General features: G+C 39.1%; 1 protein-coding gene across 1 annotated transcript in view; it reads right to left on the bottom strand.

Annotated features, from left to right (window-relative positions):
* Positions 1-2,372: 2,372 nt before the first annotated feature.
* The window catches only part of LOC307051271 (uncharacterized protein), a gene marked incomplete at both ends in the record, with an annotated part of 100,706 nt that continues 80,218 nt past the window's right edge, over positions 2,373-22,860 (bottom strand). The window contains 5 exons of the mRNA XM_079701592.1: positions 2,373-2,472; positions 4,417-4,552; positions 12,566-12,752; positions 14,509-14,551; positions 16,329-16,486. Of these exons, the coding sequence (XP_079557718.1) occupies positions 2,373-2,472; positions 4,417-4,552; positions 12,566-12,752; positions 14,509-14,551; positions 16,329-16,486 (624 nt within the window). The remainder of the gene's footprint in view (positions 2,473-4,416; positions 4,553-12,565; positions 12,753-14,508; positions 14,552-16,328; positions 16,487-22,860) is intronic.

Here is a 22,860-nt window from a genome sequence, read left to right as displayed (position 1 = left end):
CCTGTACTTTTCGCTCCCTAGTATTCCTACTGGGGATGGAAATCTTGTGGATCTTGGGAAATGTTTTTAATCTTAGAACTAAAAAGTTCTTTGGGGGTCATATATCCCTTAAAAATCATATAAAAGCTCAGAACCCTCTCCACATTAAAATGCTCACACGAAGGCTTCCCTGGTGGCACAGTGGTTGAGAGTCCACCTGCCGATGCAGGGGACACGGATTCGTGCCCCGTTCCGCGAAGATCCCACATGCCGCGGAGCGGCTGGGCCCGTGAGCCATGGCTGCTGAGCCTGCACGTCCGGAGCCTGTGCTCCGCAACGGGAGAGGCCGCAACAGTGAGAGGCCCGTGTACCGCAAAAAAAAAAAAAAAATGCTCACACAAAATTTTTTATTTAATATGTCTGGGATTGTTTAGATCTCTAGAACCTTCCAGGAATAACTACAGTAGTTTTTGAGGAGTGGCTCTGAACTTGGAATGTTGATACCTTTCACTTTCAAGTGAGTTACATGAGTGCTTAATTCAGGAAAAACTGTATTCACCTTTTACTGACGTAGTCACTTTTGTTTTCCTTCATCAGGGGAAAGCTCCATGCCAGTGTTACAGTTGGCTGTGGTCACTAGCCTGCTGCCTGGTAACAGCACAGTTTGTATATTCTTTGATGGGGCTCCAGAAAGGCGGAGTGCTCTGCTGGGGAGCAGATGTGTGAGCTCCAGGTTTCTGACATGAACATTACTATCAGTAATGCCCCTGCTGAAAGTCCTCATTATTATCATGACAAACACTGGAGAACAAAGGGACCCTTGTCAGAACAGAGGGCTATCTGTTATTGTTAATTGAATATTTTTGATTATGGTATTAAGTTGGTTAGAGTACTACAGCATGCCTTTAAGGGCATGAGTTCATTTAGGCAGCTTCTCTTAATATGGGAACTAAGTTGCACATGCTTACACACTCACAAGCCTCCTTTATCTGAATTGTGGTGAAGGACAGCTGCAAAGTGTAACCTTCTAGATAAAGAGTTCAGTCTTTTGGGTGGGGGATGGAGGTGAAGAGTGTAGGAAAAATGGCATGAGTTTTTATATCTTTTTTATATTTAAGAGTCTCTGGAAAAGGCTATGATTTTAATTAACATGAAGGCCTTCCATGAGACTGTAGAAATATAAACATGATTTATTGCTGGAATCAATGTTTTTCAGTTCTCAGTGAAAGACTAGAAGTATTCAACAAGTTTGGGGAGTGAGTAGCTGCATTATCTCTATTAAACCCCACCACATCCTTGGGCACACTGAGGGGCTGTAGGATGAGTGGAAACAATGCTGGATAGAGGGATGAATATCTGAATTCAGCTCCAGGCTTCAGCTCCAGTTCAACCTTTGTGATCTTCAAGAGGCAATTACCTCTCTGAGCCTCAGCCACAAAGAAGAGAGGTTAAGCTGTAAGGTCCTTGTGAGTTCCGAAATATTTTGACAAATTTTCAAGTTTTTATTATTGTCATAAGTTGCTCCAGAGCACTTGAATCTGTGCTCTGAAAGCTGTGTTCCATGTTCCATTAGTGAGGGCATGGGACTTCTGAGTGCATCACAACGTCTTGGATACACATTGGGATTGTTCCACTGAGAAATGAAGTCAATGCTTGGAATTCACTTTTGAATTTCTCTGAATTTTACTTTCAGGATTAAGAACAGAACATTCTTGATTTATTTTGTTTTCCCTTTTCAGTGTGATAGATATTCAGACAATAATTCAGGTAATAATAAGACCCATGCCTATGAGTTTTCTCCCCTAAATTCAGTCTAATTATTTCCTTATTTTATTTTTATAACAATAATTGTTATTATTTTCTTTCATCTGGGAAATTTTGGGAGGCACTTGGGCCAGTTGATTTTAAGATGACCTTTGTTTAGCTGAATTATTTACTCATCACTTAAGCCACTTAATTTCCATGATCTTAAATTTCCCAAATGTCAGCTTCCCACATCATGACCTAGAGACATTGTAGGAAACCTACAGCCAAAGAACAGAGTGGAACATTTAGTAAAGAATATAAAAGAAAGAATAAAATAAATTAACTTTTCTTGTGTTATATCCTTTCAAAAAGCCAGGGATATGGGGCATACTGTATTTTGATGCTAACATGTACAGCCCATGGGGGGAAAATATAGAGGTCTTAATGATGTTGATATAAGTTATTTGAGTGTCACATGAGATTTTGGTGTTTTGGTTCAGAATCAAAATTATAATCTTATCACAAAATTTTAATATATTGGAGGAACATTCATTTGAAAAGCTATATAGTGATAAATGTTTTTGTTTCTTCCCACAACTAGCTGGTGGTGATTTTGTGGATCCTTTCTCTTAAGATTAGGATTTCCGTCACATTCTTGTCTCCTCTAGAGGTCGATTCATGAAGTCTTCAATAGCCTGATGCAAAGGAAGCCATTTTTTGATAGACATTTTCAGAGCTGTGATCCAGCTGCAGAAATAACAGCACAGGGGCAGGTCATTAAAAAATTGTTGGACTCTAGGGAGATGAAATGTTACAAAATCTTTTAATTTATCTTGTAAATGTTTCTCTTTGTTATTTAGTTCAAAATTAATATAGTAAACCATGATCCTTAGGTTTTGGATTGAACAAAAAGGTAAAACACCAAAAGAGAAATATGCAATGGTAGCTATGATTTAAATCCATGTTAATGTAAATAACAGGGCCAGAAGAGGGTACAATGTTAGTAAATAGTGATTAACGCAGTTATAGGATTTTAAAATTATTACTAGTATTTTTCTGTTTCTATTTAAAGTTTAGTTGATCAAATGTATAGTAATCAAATATTGCCATTAGGGCCAAATACTTCTTTGTCACATTCTTGAAACCACAGCAAACACTCCAGTTAACTCTCCTCTCTCTTCCTCTCTGTTCCTTTCATTTTCTTGGATGATGTTTTATAAAATGTGCCCATATAATGTTTATTCTAAGGGTGGTTAATAGGTGTTATTTTTTTAAAGTAGTTTAAGTCAGATAAGCTTAGGTAGTGGGAGTTAAGGGGAGTTAACCAGGATTCCTTCCAGCAGTGTGTCTCAGAAACACTGAGTTAATATACTTTGTGATTCTCTGAGAGGGGAATATGATTTGTATCATTTCCTAAATTTATTTCATTATTTTGGGGGAGTGGGCCATCTTGTGGAACCAGAGTTCCACAAACCACAATTTGTGAAACTCCTGCTCTTTTAAATATTTCTCTAATGACTTAATATTGTTTCCTCTTGATAGTATCCACTCATGGATTTGGCAGTGAGATCCAACTATTCAACTTCCTCTCTTAGAGAAGCCAGTAAATTTTACAGATAGGAGTTAACTCTCTTTCATTGACCCCTTTTCTACAATAATATGCCAGCTGGAGCCTCACCTTCAAGGGACCATCTTTATCTGCCACCAGATTATACAGCACAGTCTGAGGAAGAAGATCTTGGCAAGTATCTAGCAATTCTATATTCATTATCCTCCCACTCTAGCCCATGCTTAGGAGTGAGTGGAGCAAGGAAGGTTACGTAATGAGGGAAGGCCTAGGAAATCCTTTTCCCTTCTCCAAATGGTCACTTGCTGGAGATTACTGAAATTCTACTTTTGGAGTTTTATTTCTTTGGGTTGAAACAGTGAATTTGATTCTTGAAAATGGCCCTGGAAGTTTTACCATGTCCTTTGTTTTAATAAATCACTGTAAATTTCTTTATTATATCCTTTTTATCTAGATAGTTGGAAGAAAGTGTCTGGATGGTCACCAAGCAGTTGAGGATAGGAATGGGAGATGTAGGACATTGGATTTCCTGGGGATTGGAGTTAGGTCAGGGAGACTTGAGAAATGAAGGAGGATACTCTAGGTATTTCCTCTGTTTCATGGTTTTGTCTCTGTTAACTTTACTGCTGGGTTTTTTTCAGAATCTTTATGAAACCGGTACCCATTTGTACATGCCAAGTTGGATACTAAACATACAATTTAGATGGATAAGTCCTATGTCCTTCGATGGCTTATAACAAAACCAAACAACTGTCCAGATGGACATATCTATAAGAGTTATGTGAAAGGTGGTGAAACAACAAACCTGTGAATTAATAAATTACAGTATTTACGGGTTACAGTGTTAGTGGATTTTTTATGTTGAAACCTGAGTCAGCCACTACCTTGGGAAGAACTATGGACTCCTTTTTCATTTGAAAAAAAAAAACTTCTAGAATAGTCATCTTCTATGCATTGAAAGAAAAAAAAAATCTTGGGGAACATTAACTATAGGGACTATGCAAAGAAAGGGAGATATTTAATTGAAGATGTGGAGTTGAAGTTGGAAAATAAGGATAAGGGTTTGCTTAGAAGGCTCCTGTCAGGACTGATAAAGAAGAAGAAATACGTAGACCTTGACTTACCGTTGGTTTTCAGTCTCATTTTCTGCACAGAAATAGAAAGTCTTGAATTCTTCAGATGGAGGTTTGAGTTCAATTACTGATTGCTTGAAGCTAAGGGTCTGCTCATTCACCGTATATCCTTGTAGATAAAGGCCACCTACAGAGGGTGAAAGGAAAAAAGCAAGTGAGGAGAATAGGGAAAGAGTAAGATGGAGAAAAAGTCTGAAAAGGTGTCAAGAAAATTTTATATCTGAAGGAACCTCTAGTCCAGGTGTCTTGTTTTACAGATGAAGAAATGAGGCTCCAAAAGAATATATATTGATAACTTAGGTCATCCACTAATAATTAATGGCAAGACTGGTAACAAAGTTTGGATTTCCTGTTTTTCATTTCTACAGTGTTCTCATGACATGTTCAGTATTTAGCTTTTTGTTACTGTGGGCCTAAAGTAGTTTCTTTAGGCTACTTCTTTTAGTGTGTCCCTGGAGGACACATTTTGAAATACATTTTTTGGTATCAAATATTGACACCTACAATATTACATTAGAGGAAAAATTAAATAGTATTTGTTTGGGCAGAACCATTAAGACATCCTGAGGAGTTATGAAGATGGCCAGAGGTTTCTACAACCAACATAGATTCTCACCTTCTTTGTGCATATGCAAAGCACATTTAAAATATGAACCCACAGGGTGATATGAGGGCGCCAACTTGAATTAAAATGAGAATAAATGACTGGTTTTAAAAGATAATTTCTTCCCCCATGGTCCTTTGAATCTATGTTAGTGGTTATATATTGCTTGGCCAGAATTCTGTTTACATTGTTTAGGGGTTGGGGTGCAGGGAGAAGACATCAGTCTAGGAGAAGGTGCCGAAAAATCAACACTTGTGTGTTCCTTATGGTGTCTTGATGCTCTGAGGTAACCTCAATCTCATGCAGATACTCTAGGTAACGTCATTAATAGTGATGATTAGATTTTTAGATCTCTTTCTTGTGCTTGCTAACTCTTATTATTCTCGCTCCCCAACCTCCCACTGTCCCCACCCCAGGAGCCACTTTACTGCACTATACTAACATAGAAAATGCCAGAATACGACTGGGATTTTTGCTACTCTATGGGATAAGTATTCTATACTGGTATGGTAATAAGGGACTGTGAAAGGAAAATGTGGCTCATTTTTGTTTTTCTTGGGCTACACTTGATAACAATATACACTGTCAGGAAGTCATAAATTTTTCTTTTTAGACAGAATGAGTGGCTTTTGGACTTTAAAAATTCTTTACTCTATAGAGGGGGTTTAGTTGCACTATTAATTCTTTAAAATTTTTCATTTAAAAAGAGTCCATTTTAGAAACTAACTTCTAGGAAAGCATTCACTTTAGAAATGGTTAGAATTTTTTCTTTTAGTAGGCTCCAGTAAAATGGTGTTTACCAAAATCAGAGAGTGACTTCTTTCTTTGAGCTAGACAGATAAAAAACAACTGTTTTCAGATAATATTTACACAGCATAATATTCTTCCATTTAAAGTGTACAATCACTGATTCTTAGTTTGTTTATAAAGTTGTGCAACCACCACCATAATCTACCTTTGGAACATTTTCATCGTCTCAGAAAGAAACTCCATACCCATTAGCAGTCACTGCCCATCTGCTTCCCCATCCTAAGCCTAGGCAATCTTAACCAACTATCTGTCTCTATAGATTTGTTTTTCCTGGGACACTTAATATAAGTGGAATTATACAATATGTGATCTTTTGTGACTGGCTTATTTCACTTAGCATAAAGTTTTCAGGGTTCATTCATGTTGTATCATGTACTAGTACTTCATTTATTTTTATTGCTGAAATTTCATTGTATGGATATAGCATATTTGATTTATCCATTCGTTAGTTTGGACATTTGAGTTTTCTTCAATTTTTTGGCTATTATGTATAACATCGCGATGTTCGCGTGCAAGTTTTTGCATAGGTGTATGTTTTGGGGGTATATACTAGATGTAGAATAAGCAACATGTTAGATGTTTCAGGACTATAGGATACCTAAGGACTTATCTGAGGGCTATTTTGCTGTCCTAATTCTCTGCTCCAAACAACAGTATACACCATTTATATTATGTACTGGTTTTTGACTTCTTCCTGCTTGCAAATTTCCTTTTCTCATATGTCTGAACAGATAAGAATACCTTCCTCCATTCCTACCCATTTTGAGAATAGATAGAAAGTTATGCCCAAAAGGTGTCTGCTACAAACAGGAAAGTTTCTGACACCTCTCCCAACCAATTATAGGGTAGAAATGATTAGCAGTAAAGTCATCCAATTATAACCCCATTACCTCATTTCAAGTGACCTCATTGAGCTGGTCTCTGTCTGTCATTAGGTGGCAGCAATAAATAGCAAGCTGGCACAGTGTTTGGATAGATATTTCTCACAAGAACTATCCATTTGTTGCAATAATGTAAAATATATCTGAGAAGCACATACAGACCTTGATGTGATTTGTTTAAGAATAATAGTTAACAATCACGATTTGTTACTTCCAGCTCTTGCTGGAGAGAGAGAAAAGGAAAAAAATTATCAAGTATACTGTGAATGACAAGGGGCTTCAGGCCTATGAAGAGGCACTTGACTGACAGGCTTCTGGAATAATCACAGTGGCTTTTTAATATTAGCAGGCATAGGCCAGCCAGTAATACATATTGTTAAAGTACTAGCACCTTCCGTAACGGTGAGAAAAGACTTCAGGGACCTAACTGACTGGGGCTATTTCTCTGACTCCCAAAATATATATTTGAGGCATATTTAGCTGAAAGTAAAATGTGGGACTAGCATCTCATAGGGTTTTTACAGGACATCAGGGCTGTGTTGCTTCTCGTGGCTTTTGCTCTTTCCCCTCCTTTCACTGTTATCTTTCCCTGCCTCCTCTTTGTTGTCCTCACTATTCTCTCAGCATCACAGGTGACTGTCACAAGAACTAAGTCATGCCCCAAATACTACAGATACCTTCAGAAATAAGAAGTATCATATGATGTGTTCCAGGTCTCTAATAAAGAACATAAATCAATGTAGTAAAATGAATAATAAAATAAATGAAAATAAAACAGTAAAGTAACCAAGATGCTGCAGCCAGGGGACCATGTCTCTGAAGTGGTGAACGTAGAAGGCTGAGTCTTAATAACAACGCAAATAATATGACAGGCATATTACAAAGATAATAGAAAGGAAAGAACCTTCTTTAAATATTCTGTTTCTAATATTCTGAAGGAAAACTGACTGTGTGAACCAGGATATATGCAGAGATGGAGTTTTTGTACTTTAGTATTTTTCCACCTTTTTTGGCTGTGATATAAAGATGCAATAAATATAGACCTCTACATGTTTTAATACAATTAAACCAAAAGTTTTGTGAAACATTGTGAGGTATCATGATATTTTTTATGCAATTAAATCCTATGCTATTGTTTTTGTTTGTTTGTTTTGTTTTTTTTTGCAGTACATGGACCTCTCACTGTTGTGGCCTCTCCCATTTCGGAGCACAGGCTCCGGATGCGCAGGCTCAGCGGCCATGGCTCACGGGCCCAGCCGCTCTGCGGCATGTGGGATCTTCCTGGACCGAGGCACGAACATGTGTCCCCTGAATTGGCAGGCGGACTCTCAACCACTGTGCCACCAGGCAGGCCCCCTATGCTATTGTTTTTTAAATACTGGTCACAATTTTACTACATTGATTGTATGACACAGTAACAGGGTCAAAACCTTCAGTTTGATAAATACTGCTATAAATGGTAATCAAGGCCTGCTTCAAGGTTATGACCTTCACAGGGCCAGAGAACTAGGAACCAAACCAGGGTGGGATGTGCAAGAGCCAAGCAGAGCTTGAACAATATAAGTAAAGAACGAACTATAGATCAGACCAGCACAAAGGTCATTTACTTAGTGTCACCTAGAAGAAAATGAGCATTAGAACCCTGTATAATCTTTTTTTTTGTATAATCTTTATTAATATAATAATGATTCATATTCCATGCATATAAAATGATTAAGTTAAACTAAACATATTAGTGCGTGTAGTGTTCATGGTGCAGCATGGTTTCAGCCATTCTCACTAAATTTCTTTGCTGTCCTCACAACTCCTTTGGTTGTTGGACTGAGTGGACCCTGGCTATTGCAGTCAGTGTGCTGATGTCCAGAGTGCAGAGACCAGACACACAACATTACTGACCGAGTACTGCTTTTAGAAGACTAATTTCTGTCAGGGAATGCTACACAGAGCATGGTGGCTAAGAGTTTGGGCATAGGATTTTGATAGCATTTGTTCAGAGTTTGTCTCTGTCACTTAATAGCTGGTTGACCAGTGGTGTGCTAGTTAACTTCTCCAAGCTTTAGTTTCTCACTTATAATGGGACAATAACTGTGGATGTTTTGCAAATATTAGTTTCAGATAAAGAACATGAAGTGCTTATCCAAGTCCTGGACACATAGGAAGCATTCAATAGCACATGCTAACTTTCCCATTCCAATACAGTTGAGCAGTATGATCCAGTCCTCTGGAAAAAAAAAAAAATATGGTTCACCAGGGCAGTGACTTTTTGTGGACAGTGGAGAGGGGCATATTTATTTGGGGAATTTTCCACAGGAAATTTGGATTTGCCTCGATCCTATCTTGAGTTTCATTATGCAGGACCACTGGCTGTGAGCCTCAGGTCATGATCTGAGTTAAGATGTATAAGAAGATTGAAAAGGACTCTTAGAAAAAGGATGTAAACCTCAATTTAAAATTCAAGTCTAGGGAAGGGTAAAGAACTTCAGAAGAATCCCTGCACAGCCACCTTAATGCTGAAGAAGGGTTAGCAGCAGATTAACCCTGGGAGAGCTTCCAGCTGCACCCAGCAGCTGTCAGGGTGGCAGTGGGGAGGCGGTGGCAATAAAGTACACCTTCTGGAACAAGGTGCATGCTCAGGCATCTTTTATTCAAGGAAGAGTAGAGTCATGTAAAAACAGAAATCACAGGCCTCTATTTTAGAACCTGGCCTAGATATAAAAATTCTGTTGGAATTTCAGTAAGGAACATGTTCTTTTAATTCATATTTGAAATAATTTGGGCTAGAAATTAAGGACCTATGAAGATAGGATATTCAAGAAGTAAGGCTGGGAGCTTCCCTGGTGGTGCAGTGGTTAAGAATCCGCAATGCAGGGGACACGGGTTCGAGCACTGGTCTGAGAAGATCCCACATGCCGCGGAGTAATTAAGCCCGTGCACCACAACTGCTGAGCCTGCGCTCTAGAGCCCGCGAGCCACAACTACTGAGCCTGTGTGCCACAACTACTGAAGCCTGCGCTCCTAGAGCCCGTGCTCTGCAACAAGAGAAGCCACTGCAATGAGAAGCCTGCGCACTGCAACGAAGAGTAGCCCCCGCTCACTGCAACTAGAGAAAGCCCGCGCACAGCAACAAAGACCCAATGCAGCCAAAAATAAATAAATAAAATAAAATAAAATAAAATTAAAAAGAAGTAAGGCTGGGAAAGAATGAATGGCTTTGAATTTATTTTTATTAGCCACAAAATAATATATTTTCAAGAGAAAAATTTTAAAATAGATAGAAATTAGATAACTTCTTACAGCTGCAAAGAGTGTAATATAGCCAAAAGCCCAGGTATCTGGTGGCCTGAGTTCTGGTTTTGCCTTTGAATTGGCTTTGTAATCTTCTAATCTTTCTCTACTGTTAAATGAGGGTATAACAAACTACACTACCCACGCTTCATGGGAATAGTGGCCAACTGAGTCAATTTGGTTGTTCACTCATTCATTTATTAAACATACATAATATAAAGTCATCTCTGAGTACATAATCCCTTAGAAGAGATAAATGGCCAACTAGAGATAAAATACAAAGTAGTGGGTGATAAGTGTCGCAAGATGGGTGAGTGTGGAAGTTCGGAAAAGTGAGATGCTTTGTTTACCTAGGACCATCTGGGATTCCTTTCTAGCAGAGATGGCCAGCATTTGAATAAGCATTTGAAGGACAGGTAGAATCTGGACAACTTGTGTTGGGGAATCAGTAGGTAGAGAATGTTTCAGGGGAAGGAATTAACATAAGCAAAGACATGGGGTCAGAGAAAAGTCCAAGAGGTGGGGTGTGCTAAGCAAATAGAATATGACCATGTGTGCATGTAGAGTACAGGGTGCTTTAACACAGGAGTGGAAGAGAAAGCCAGAAAGAAGGGTTTGGGGACAAAGTAGAAGGCCCTAGAGTGCTCTGGATGCAACAAAGGACCATAGAAGTTTCTGGAAAGATGTGTGAAATAATAAGAACTGAATATAAAGAAGGCTTTCACATTTTCCCCCTTGTCTATTTTTCCTTTTGGCTAGTGTAACTTAGGCTGCCTAGGTTCAAATTCTATCTTCACCATTTACTAGCTAAGGGAACTTGGGCAAATGAGTTAACCTTGCTAAGCATCAGTTTCCAAACTTGTAGGTGGGCTAATAACGTATTTATAGGATTGTTGAAGAAATTAAATGAAATAATAAGTAAAAACACTTACTAGAGTGACCAGTACAAAATCTTTACCCACTAAAAGATAACTCTGTTATCTGCTTTTACTGTTATTATTTTTAGGCCATTTATTAGTAGCTGTTTCCCAGCTCTCCAACTAGGACTTTTCTAAATAGGGCCTCCTTGGACCTTTCAGAATAAGGGAAGCCACTTAGTGGCTGTCATTACCATTTTAAACTCTCGGAATCAGTAGCAGTCCCTGGGCCCTACGGGTTTGGAAGCATTTGGTTAATGTTTAAGTTTGGAGTAATCTGAGCATTCAGTCCTAAACATTCACTTTCTACCTATGGAAACATTCTCTTGAAAATGAACTTCACTGATTTGTTAGTTATAATGGTTCAGACTTTCTCAGTGATATTTTATAATAAAAGTCCCAGTCCATGACTACTTTAGAGGTTTGTTTTGTTTATCTTCATTCTCATCCTGGAGTCAGGTGCTTAAAGCTGTGGATTTGGATTGCATAGGAACAGTCTGTTCTGTAAGTGCTTAGAGATGCTGGCTATTTCCTAATAGTTGAATAATATTCTGGGTCATGTTTTAATACTCTCAAAGTGGAAGGGTGAGTAAGTAAAAGAGAATCATTGTATTGCTCATCCTGAGTGATGAGAAAAGGACCATAGTGTGATGCTCAGTTTGTACCTCTTTCATACCCTTCCAGGAAGGTCAAAATGGTCACCAGATACCTCCTTCCCATTTGGCATGGCTATCTAGCTTAATTAAAGAAAGGCATTTATGCTAAAAAAGGAAATTAAATGACTAAGATTCCAGGATCTTCATTACTGAAAATTTTTTAAGGATTATTCGTTTGGGAAAAAGTTCAACTGCAAATAAAACATCTGTAATCTATTTTGTCAAAAATTACAAGAAGGTAAATAATCTTGTAGAAATCATGCACAATTATTTTATTACTATATTATATTGTTTACATACTTATTTTGTATATATAGCTTTTAGCATATTAAAATATATATTATGTATAATATTTATATATAATTTAATAAATATATATACATTTTATAGAGAGAAAGCTTTTTGTGTCGAGTACTTTGTATGTAGAACTTAAGTAACTCTAAATGGCAATCACTTCATTCAGTCTTCACAATAGTCCTGTGCAATAGATAGCTGTTTCCATTTTATAAATGACGAAACTAAGTTTTAGGAAGTTAAGTAACTTGCCTAAGGAAAATTGACAATTAATGTTCTTTTCATTACTCACTTGTCCAAGATTAGGGATACTACCAGAAAAGGGTAGAGTCACTAGCCAAGAAAACTACTGGCGTTGACTCTGAATGTCATCAGTGATAAAAAAATGAAGGGGTTCAGTTTTTGTTTTTCCAGGCAGTAAAATCATGGGGTTAGGGGTGCAGGCTCTGGAGTTAGGTTGGCTGCATTTAGATCTCAGCTTCATTGCTTACTACACGCGATCTTGTCGAGTTGTGTAGACTTTCCAGTCAGTTTTCCTATCTGTAAAATGTGAATAATAATAGTATCCCTTCTCCAGATGATAACTGAACTAATTTACACAGCATAAAGTTTGGTAAAGTCTCTGTAAAGCTAAGATGTCATTACTATTATGACGGTAATTACTATTATTTCAGGTGAAAGTTGAGTCCATACCTGAGGCCTGGGTGGAGCGAATGCTAGCGTAGAAGTACAAGCAGCCATCCTTCAGGATGCAGTAGTACTGGATCCACATGTCTGTGCTTCTGTCAAGTTGGTGCAGAAGGCCCAGGCACTCTGGGCTTTTGATAGCCAGGGGCGGGAGGCTCCTGTTGTGCAGAGTAACGTCTTCCCAGACATGCTTCTGCAGATGTGACACAAAGGGATCAGCTGAGTGGCCATCCTGTGCCAATGGTCATTGACTCCCAGAGCCAATGACATCAGCACCAAGACTGACTTCAGAGAAGCTTCTGTCCTAAGTGATTCTATTGCTAAGGCAATCTGAATACTTGAGCAACAAACCAGACAATCTGAATTTATCCATTGGCCATAGAGGATCTCTCCCTTTTCATGTCCATAGACATCCCTTCTCTTTGGCTTCTTTTCTATTGTGAGGAAATCAAAAGAATTATCAGTGATGTATAGAAACGAAATGGAAATGGGCAGCTCAGCAAAGGCTATTGTTTAAAGGCCCTGTCTATAAGTGCTGGCCCCAATGTGTTATTTTACTCACCATTGGGATTGTCCTTCTAGCCCTGTTCCTGGTATGTCCACTGTGACTAATTGCAGCCCCTGGTTCATGCTTTACTTTATCTAGCACTCCCATTTGTGCAAAGGAACAAGTTAAATGCCCCAGGCCAGATCAGGCTTTAGGCTCATATGGTCCATGTTGTGGAAGGCCCATGATAAATCAAGATCCTCTACCCTGGAGGTCAGCACTCGATCCATAGTCCTGAGGGAGTGGCAGGCTTTTCCTGGGAACTTGACCTGAGGCAGGGGACATGGTGCTTCATCCCTTTATCAGAATGCCTTGCTGGGCACTGGCCAGTTTCTCTTCTTTATTTGGTTTCATTTTTGCTCTTTAGTTTTAACACAGCAGTGCAAAAGATTTCAGAATGCAGAGCTGGCTGAATTCTTTGCTGTGTAGTGGGAGCCTGCTGGGAGTTTGGGTATTCATTTTTCACTCTGCTGCAGACACCCTGAGTGCATGAGCAGAATAGATCCCTCTTAAAAATAGCGAGGCTCATTACGATGATGCACTGGAGAGACGGATGAGTGTGTTGAGCATTGTGTTCCAGGTAAAGTGAAACAGAAGTCCTGCTGTTTATCATATGATAATGCTGGTGATTATTCTGGAAGTACAGTTACAGGGCACCGGGGTAGTACATTTAAGCTCAAGCAACCGAAATTTTCCTGAATGTACAAGAGCCAAAATATGTAGAGAAGATAATTGACAGTAAATACCTTTTTCTTGTATACCATTTTGTGAGGAAATGAGCATATTTAAAGGAACTCTATAACCTTATTAGAAATCATATCTACAGCATAAACATGAAACAATTGAATATTGAAGCAGTTTCTTCCCTCTTGACCAGGTCATAGCTCAGAAAGAAGGGTATCAAATGACTTAGGGGCTGAAGTGATGACTCACCTGTTGATCTTACGAAGTTATCTATCAGTTTATAGGTCAAATCTAAATTAAAAATTATATTACTTCAAGGCTAGGAATCATTTTCTAATAAGCTGCTTGGCCAACAGCACTATCCCAAGATATCCCTAAGCTCTTGTTCTTAGGGAGTGAGAAAAAAACAGCAGCAGTGGTTTAACCTCATGGGGAACCACTGGGCTGTTCTGTGTCAAGGAGAAATTCCACCCCAGTTGGAACTACCCATTGAGCTCACCGAGAGGAATGTCATACAAACCGCTGAAAACGAAAAGAACAGCAGGAATGCAAGCACCTCTATAAAATCTGAGTGGAAAATCCTGTTGACTGCAAATTCCAGCTTTTATCGCAGATATGAGAAGTCCCAGGGTGGACTGCATGACATCTAACTTGATCCTTTCCCTCTCAGAGAAGAAAAGCTGAATGAAGGCACAGGTAAACGTCAAGGGCACCTTACCTGGTGGACAGGATCGGCTGCTTTGTCCATTGCTTCAAGCCACCTGAAAGACAGAAAGATGAGAGGTGCTTTCCTTGGGGAGCTTGATAAGTGTCATTCAGAGGGCCTTGTTCTTCTCCCTGAAACCCATTGTTCAGACAGAAGAGTCCTGAGCCTCAGGTATATTTCATGGCTCTAAATTCATGGTTGAAGAGCAACACATTCTTATAAAATTGGTGTTACTAGGTGGCAAAATCCCACACCTACCAGGGGTATTTAAAATAAATTTATTTTTATTCTTCTCCTTTACTATAGTTTAATTAGTGCCTAAGGGAAAATGTATTCATTATTTTACTGAGGTATGTGAATTTAACATCAGCAGGGCTGATAACTGTAAGGCCCTGGCTATTAATATATGGAAAGACTGGTAAATAGCCACTGTTCTAAGCCACCTCCCCAAATGTTCCTTGGACAAGGTGGCCACCTTTTGTGCACTGTTAATGTCCCTACTTGAGGACTGAACTTTTTTGGTCTTGTCTCCTTAGCCAGGTACCAGCCTATCTACCACACCCCATCTTGCCAATCTTTTCCAAGTTTCTTTTAAACCCCATAACTTCCAATCAAACCATCCTGCATGCTTTTCTCCTCAAAGCTTGATTTAATCCCTCTGCACTTCTGTGTTCCATTTCTTCTTTTGTACGCATATCTGATGCTATACCACACCCTTCATAAACTCCTCCCTCACCCACACGTCCAGAGACCTTCTCTCCCCACCTTCAATTCCTACGCCACATTGTCTTTTCCTATAGCACGTCTCGATTTCTATTTTGCATTAAAAATCCTACCTTCTTGGTTCAGAGCTTTTTTGAAGGCAAGGATTGGTGCCTAATCACACTAATAGTCCTCAGAGATTTTAAAACAGTGTCTTGGACATATTAGCTATCCAATAAATATTTTGTCCCTGAATTGAAATGCAGTTAAGTTGCTATCAGCATGTTTCCCTGTTTGTCCTATAAAGAAACATGCATTTGAATACACAATGTTCTACAAATAGAGACAGTATATTGTTTGCCTAAGAGGTTTCAGACCTAGGGCTCTCTTTAAAATTGGAGTCCAAATTCTCTTAAAGAGATATGGCATTCTTCTAAACACTGTTGACCCATTTTTTTGTCATTGTCTCCCTCTCCCCCATTCTATCCCACCCATCACCCTAAAGTAGCAGTACTTACACAGCAGTTCTGAGTTGACTCACTGGATTGACCAGTGATCTCCATTTCCTCAGGGTGACACACTGAATAATGATCATAAGTTGCTGAATGCTTAGAGTTTGTAGGCTACCCTCTTAGAATGCCTTCACACTTCTACCCTCAGACTGGGTTGTACGCTTATAGACTGTCAACTGCATTAATTCCCCACAAAACTATATTATTATTATTAATTTTGCTCATTTCACTGTAGTGTGTTAAATTGTAACCCAACTACATTATTTTAATTCCTCTGACTGTCCATCCAATTAGCTTAAAATATATGAATCTGGCAACTTTTGGGGAAGCTAGATGTGAACTGTGGCAGTAGTGAACTTTTTTAGAAAATATAGAGATCTAAGGTAAATGAGTTAGGAGAAGATGTTTCTGTTCTTTGGAAATTCTGTTAGGAAAAAACTTGGCAGAAACATGAAAAACCAAACTTCTCATACGTAAGAAAAAGACAGTTTATTGACTCATGCTGGGAATTTGCTGTTCCCTTCCCTACTTCCAGTCCCAAGAATCTGTCAGATTGCTATTGAAGAAGGATTCCCCCACCCAATGTGAAACTAGTAAGATAAAAGAATAATCAGTTACCTTTTCATTTCTTGGTTTGAGGTTGCGCAGAGGTAGAAAGTTCTGTTTCCAGACTGAGGCACACAGTTAAACACAAATGGTTTTCCCAAGCTGCTATCAATGCCAATTTCTGCACCTTCTAATTTTATTACCTCTAGAGGTGGGCATTTTCCTTCATCCTGTAATTGATAAGAAGAGGTTCAGAATGGGCACTGCAACGAAGCAGATAAGGAAGAAAATGAGGGAGGAAAGGAGGACTAAAGTTATTTTTCTGAATTGATTGTTTGTTTTGTTCCAAAATGAAAATAAAACCAAAATGAGTTTTTGTAGATTATGCTCTCTGTGATATATTACATCAAACTCCAAATTTTCCACATCCCTTTTGAATAGCCTCTATTAATATGCATTTATTTATGTCAACTTGGGAGAGTATCATTAATCATTCATGCCCATTTTTCCCATCAGAGAAAAGAACATCAAAAGAAATTGATGTTACAAAATATATGTGTTTGGTAGTGGCATGAGACCTCTAGTTAGTGTCTATAATTAACATGATTCCATACTTATTGTGTGTCAGGCCCTCTTCTAATTTCTTTAAATCTATTAATTGATTTATCTTCACAAATGCTTATGAGGTCGTTACTTTTATTATCTTTGTTTTTTTTTTTTTACAAGTCAGGAAACTGCAGCATAGAGAGAATAAAGAACACTTTTCTATAAATGACAATAGTTTGAAACGTGTATGCAAAACTAAAATCAGTTTATAGGTAAATTTTTGCTATTTGTATTTATTTTACAATTATATGTCAAAATATCCTGTCCATTATTCATGTCTTTTCTAAAAACAGCTGCACTGAGGTAAAATTTACATACCATAAAGTCACTTATTGTACGTGTACAACTTAGTGACTTTTGGTGCATTTACAGAGCTGTGAAACCATTTCTACAATCTAGTTTTAGAACTCTTCCATCAACCTCCAAATTTCCTTTGAGTCTGTTTGCAATCAATTGCCACCCTTGCCCCTCCAATTACAGGCAATCACAGATCTATTTTCTGTCCCTATAAAGTTGCCATTTCTAGACATTTTGTGTAAGTAGAATCATACACTATAGGGTCTTCTTTCATTTAGTGTAATGTTCTCAAGTTTCCTCCATGTTGTAGTTCTTATTAGTATGTAATTTCTTTTTATTGCTGAGCTATATTCTACTATATGCATATGCCTCATTTAATTTATCCATTCACAAGTTGATGGAGAGTTTTCTTTCCAGTTTTGGGCTATTTCAAATAGTGCTGCTATGAAAATTTGTGTACAGGTCTTTGTGTGGACATATGGTTTCATTCTCTTTGGTAGATTACTAAGAGTGAAATTGATGGGCCGTATGGTAAGTTTAACTTTGTAAGAAACTGCCAAACTGTTTTCCAAAGTGGCTGTACCATTTTACATTTCCATCAGCAGTGTGTGAATGTTCCAGATTTTCCACACCCTCACCAGTACTCTCTATTACTTTTTTTTTGATAATAGCCATCCTACTGGGTGTATAGTGGTATCTCCTAGTGGTTTTAAGTTGCATATTTCTAATGACTGTTGATGCAAAACACCAACTAGCCCAGAGGTTCTTAATCAATTTTAGGTGATGACTTCCTTTGAGATGCTGATGAAAACTATGGACGTCCCCACCCCCACCAAAATACATAAATGTGTATGTGTGAATTTATACACATATACAAAAAGTTTCTTGCAACTCACAGGTGGATATATACAAATACATGCTCCACTAAAAGTAATATCTCATAGTTGTATGGCACTTTAGTTTATAAAACATTTTCGTGGACCCTGTCTTTTTTACTCTTCACAACTACTCTATAAAGCAGGAAGCTAATGTTATCCCCATTTTCTAGAAGAAGAAACTGAGTTTCAATAAGATGCCCCAAGGTTACATAGACAGAAACAGAACTTAAGCACTGGTTTTCTGGCTCTATCTTCCACACTACATCTCTCACATGTCTGGCTTCTTGGGCCATGGCTCTTAGAGTCAGCAGTTGAAAGCTGTAGTATTTACGTTTTAGTAGACAGAATATTTCCTGAAGCCATGAGCTTTCCTGGAATATAGACAGAGATCTAAAATTTTGCTCTGTTCTAGTAAATATAAAGAAGGTAGCACATCTTATAATAACTGTATATGGCCAATAATAATGACATTAGAAACCAGAAGAATATATTTTCATTTGCTTTAATAGGGATAAAGAATTTGCATGCCTATAAAGAGTAGCTATTTTTCAGGATCATCTTAAACTGCAAAAAGAAATGGGGAAACATAAATAAAGCCTGGAGATTTTATTCTATTAATAAGTGACAGATGTGCTCATTTGCTAAGAGCAAATACTCAGTGGGTCTGCTATCCTTTGGACCCATTAGGCAGATAAGATGCTATAATATGTTTGTCTCTCTGTATCAGCACTATTAGGTAATTCTCCTTCATCCTTTGCTGTGGGACAGTGCAAAGGAATACACTCCTATGACATATGACACACAACCAAGAATAGTATCTGAAGTCACTTATGAGTCTCTTTGCCTCTGCTCAAGTTTCATCTGTGTGAGGAGAAGCAATGGCAAATGGAGTAGATTAAAAATGAGGGCTACTATTTCTTACATGGTCTCCATCATGGCCCATATTCCATTTTTACTAATCTAAGCTGCTCCCTCATTGCCCGTGATTACGAGCCCACTGTGGCCCTGGGAGCAGCTGCAATAAAACCATGGACACAGAGCCTGTGTCGCAGGTGCAGGTGCTCTTGCAGCTGTGCTTACTCATCTTACTCTTTTTCTCTTGGTTTCACCAGCCCAAGCACCTTTAGGCTCCACCCTCGTGGAGATACAAGGGTTGGAAAAGGTTCTCCATTCAGTCTAATCCTAATGCTGCTTGGACTGTTCTATATTCCCCAATCAAATGTTTTCTAGAGATAAAGGACAACTGAAATCTCTTTTCTATCTTATTGCCATGCCCTGGGGTCTTTAACTCATCCCTTAAGCAAAACTCAATCCTTCAGTTTGGCAATAATTCTTAAATAGGTTCTGTCTGATTCCTTCCCTCTAGCTCTGCCAAAAGTCTCACTTAAGTCAGAACTAGAAACAATGAAGATTTCTTTAAGACTTTGGCTTCCCCGCAACTTTATATTCTTCTTTCCAAGGCATGGGAAGGCTCTAGCTCCATTTTTCTATTCCTGAGACAAATCATGAAGCAGAGATCCAGCTGCTTCATGTGTGCAGGATTGATTAAAATAGCAGGGATGCTGAAGGGATTTACCAAGGAATTGTTTAGTGAGGTCCAGAAGCTATCAACTGAGAATAAAAGAACTTGGGCTGTTTATGCCATATGGCCTTAGATGATGTTGACATTGTCAATCATGGAAATAAGATTTCTAGAGCAATAATCCCAAAGGTCAGAGTGCTCAGAAGAGGGAAATAGTAAATAATAATAATGATAAAAACCCAACCCAGAGTGAATTCACTTCTAAATTCAATTATTTCTATAAAGAAAAATACAGACAAGGGCATTTGTGTCTGTCTGCAACTTGGGCTCTCTGGTAAAATAAAATTACCTACAGATATCTCTGGGTTATTTGTGTTGGTCAGAATTTTGGTTTGAACATGTTAGAAATTTTTTGTTGTTGTTGCTAGGCCTCTTTGTCTAAGAGAAGAGAAAAGGTTGGGACATTATACCAACATGGTTCATTTTATCTGAAGGCACAGCCATGAAAATCCACAAACTAAGGAGGAGGAAAAAGGCATCTTCAGCCATGAAAAAGAGCTGATTCTTGGTCAGGAAAACAGAGCCAAGATAAATTTAGAGGGAAAGAAAGCATGTCCTAAAGCAATGCACCACATGAAAGGGTGCATGAAATATACATATCTCAAGTGCTGTATTTAAAGCTATCAGATTGAAGCAAAATTGAAGATGGAGAGTCTCTGGGAGTCTTATTAATGATTCTGAGAACCCTTTATCTCTAGGCAGCAGTTTGGAGGCATGCCCTGCCCACTGGTGACTGAAAACTATCACTCCTTGGTAGCTATGAGATGATGGCTTCTGTTCACGTGCTACCTGATAGGACCCAGAGAGCAGCAAACCGTGCAAAGGCAAGAAGGAAAGATGTAAGAGTGCTTTCACTGTAGCGATCTTTGCTATCTTTGTCCTGGGATTAAATAGAAGTCTTGACTCTATTTAAAGGCTCAAGCCCCTCACTACACAACTCAAGATTATTATATACGTACATATATGCATGTGTGTGTTTGTTTATTTATTTATGCTTTCCTCTTTCCCTCCGGGCAGGCAAGGAAGGATGGATGAAGAACAGAGTAGAAAGTAAAGCAAGCATGTAGGTCAGGCCCTTGTTTGTAAGTGGTACTGGGTGCCTTGTCAAAGCTTTGTGAATTTGCTATTTCTCTTTTTGCTTTTATCAAGAACTTGAGATGATGACAATTTCATTGCACCCCACAGTTGCAGCAACTCTCTAGTCTGAATAAAAGTATGGTTACTGTTCTTTCCCTGCTTTTATAATGCAGCCTAGCTTATTTGTGACATCAGCAGAGGTAACTGGCTCCAAACTCAGAATTTTGTGCTTTTCTTTTCAGTTTGCCTGGAGTGGTGAACATTTTTTCGGAGTGATAAATACATGCTGGCAACACCATGTTGTTTCCTGGCACTAGGGAGACTGGGCTCCAGGAAACATGGGTGGCTTTGGGGGCTGAAGGAGTTCATCTCCACCAACACATTATGCTGCACTCAGACAGACAGGCTTCCTGCTGGAAAGCTAGCCAAGTGGAGGGATGCTAATGATGTTGGGGTCCTGGCTACCTGGGCTTGACAGATTTGAATACACTTCTGGCCTCAATCACATGTCTCATTTGTCAACATTTTACTTGGCTCCTAAACTATCCCTTAGAATATAACAACTACAGCTCCATAGTTTTATTACAACAGAAAAACTATGAAGTAGTGAATCTGAGTAGTCATGACCCTGTTCAAAATTGTCAAAAAGTTACCAGATTAACTGTAAAATCAAGACATTCTACATCTTATGCTCTGCAATTGATTGTTTGTCCTACGAGGTTTCTCTCTGAACTCGGTGTGCTGTTTGGTGGATGGATTCTAGAGCCAGACCAGCTGGGTTTGAATCCTCACTGTACCACTTATTAGGCCACTTATGTGACCTTGGTCAAGTTACTTAACCTCTCTGTGCCTCAGTTTCCTCATCTGTAAAATAGGGTTGTTATAAGGATTGTGTTAATATATATGTAGTGTTCAGAGCACTGCCAGGCACTTTGTTAAGTGAGCCGTACATGTTAGCTTTCATTATTATGTAGAATTTGATGAAAGTGAAGAGTAAGAACATAAAAACTTAGTCAGCTGGGCTTCCCTGGTGGTGCAGTGGGTGAGAGTCTGCCTGCCGATGCAGGGGACGCGGGTTTGTGCCCCGGTCCGGGAGGATCCCACATGCCGCGGAGTGGCTGGGCCTGTGAGCCATGGCCGCTGAGCCTGCGCGTCCAGAGCCTGTGCTCCGCAACGGGAGCGGCCACAACAGTGAGAGGCCCGCGTACCGTAAAATAAATAAATAAATAAATAAAATGAATGAATGAATGAATGAATGAGTCAGTCAGTCAGTCAGTCAGTCAAGAAGCTTTAATACGGATGACAGGGTAACTTTATTTAAAGTAAGTTCCTATATATGTCTTTTCTTTCCTCCAAGAATGACATACTACATGAACAAGGGGAAAGACTGACTCTCTCAGAATCTGTGAGAATCTGTGTCCTCATCTGTAAAATGGGGGTAAGAGTACCTTTCTCTGTGAGGTGCATAACAGCTGTTCAATGAAGGTTCATTCTTTCCCACATCTGGGATCCACTTTCAGTTTAAGTACAAATGAAGCATCACTGTTATATCCCTAGGACTCAAAAGCCTAGGGATATAGGAAAAGCCCCCGCTCCAGAACCACTGGTGGTATTACTGGGAGGAGGGAGAGAGCCTGGGCGACTTCACTGTCATATCTTGGGAGAGAGTTGTGATGATCTGAGTGGTTGGCTCCTGTGCCTGGATTCTTGTCATTTAGGTGACAAAGTTCATTAAATGTTCTCTGCCCCTTACACAGGGGTTTGGAGGACTCAGTCCCTGCTTCTGGTTACACTTGGACTGGGGATCTCCCATAGCCCACAGGTAGAGGCTGACTGCTGCCAAGAGCCAGGCCCTTACCCCTGGCCCTCCCTCCCTCTGGGATCACATCCTGAGAGGCTGCTTTGGGGACCTTTGCCAAACCCTGCCCCTCCTGGATTAAGATTCTACCTTTTAAAGGATTTCTCTCTCTCTACCACCCACGCTCCCTCCCTCCGTTCCACCAATGTTTACTGAGTGTGTCTGTACCTTCTGCCGGACGTTGTGCTAGGCACTAAGGACCTACATGGGCTTTAACCTTAGGTGGATTTCCTAGTCTTCAGCCTCTCTCATTCTTGACAATTCCTTAGCCCCTTTCTGGCCATGTTCTTAGACTCTGGAATTTTC

This window comes from Hyperoodon ampullatus (genome assembly GCF_949752795.1).
Source record: "Hyperoodon ampullatus genome assembly, chromosome: 4".
Classification (NCBI taxonomy): domain Eukaryota; kingdom Metazoa; phylum Chordata; class Mammalia; order Artiodactyla; family Ziphiidae; genus Hyperoodon; species Hyperoodon ampullatus.
The sequence above is the reverse complement of the archived record's forward strand: the minus strand, read 5'-3'. Positions and strand labels throughout refer to the sequence as shown.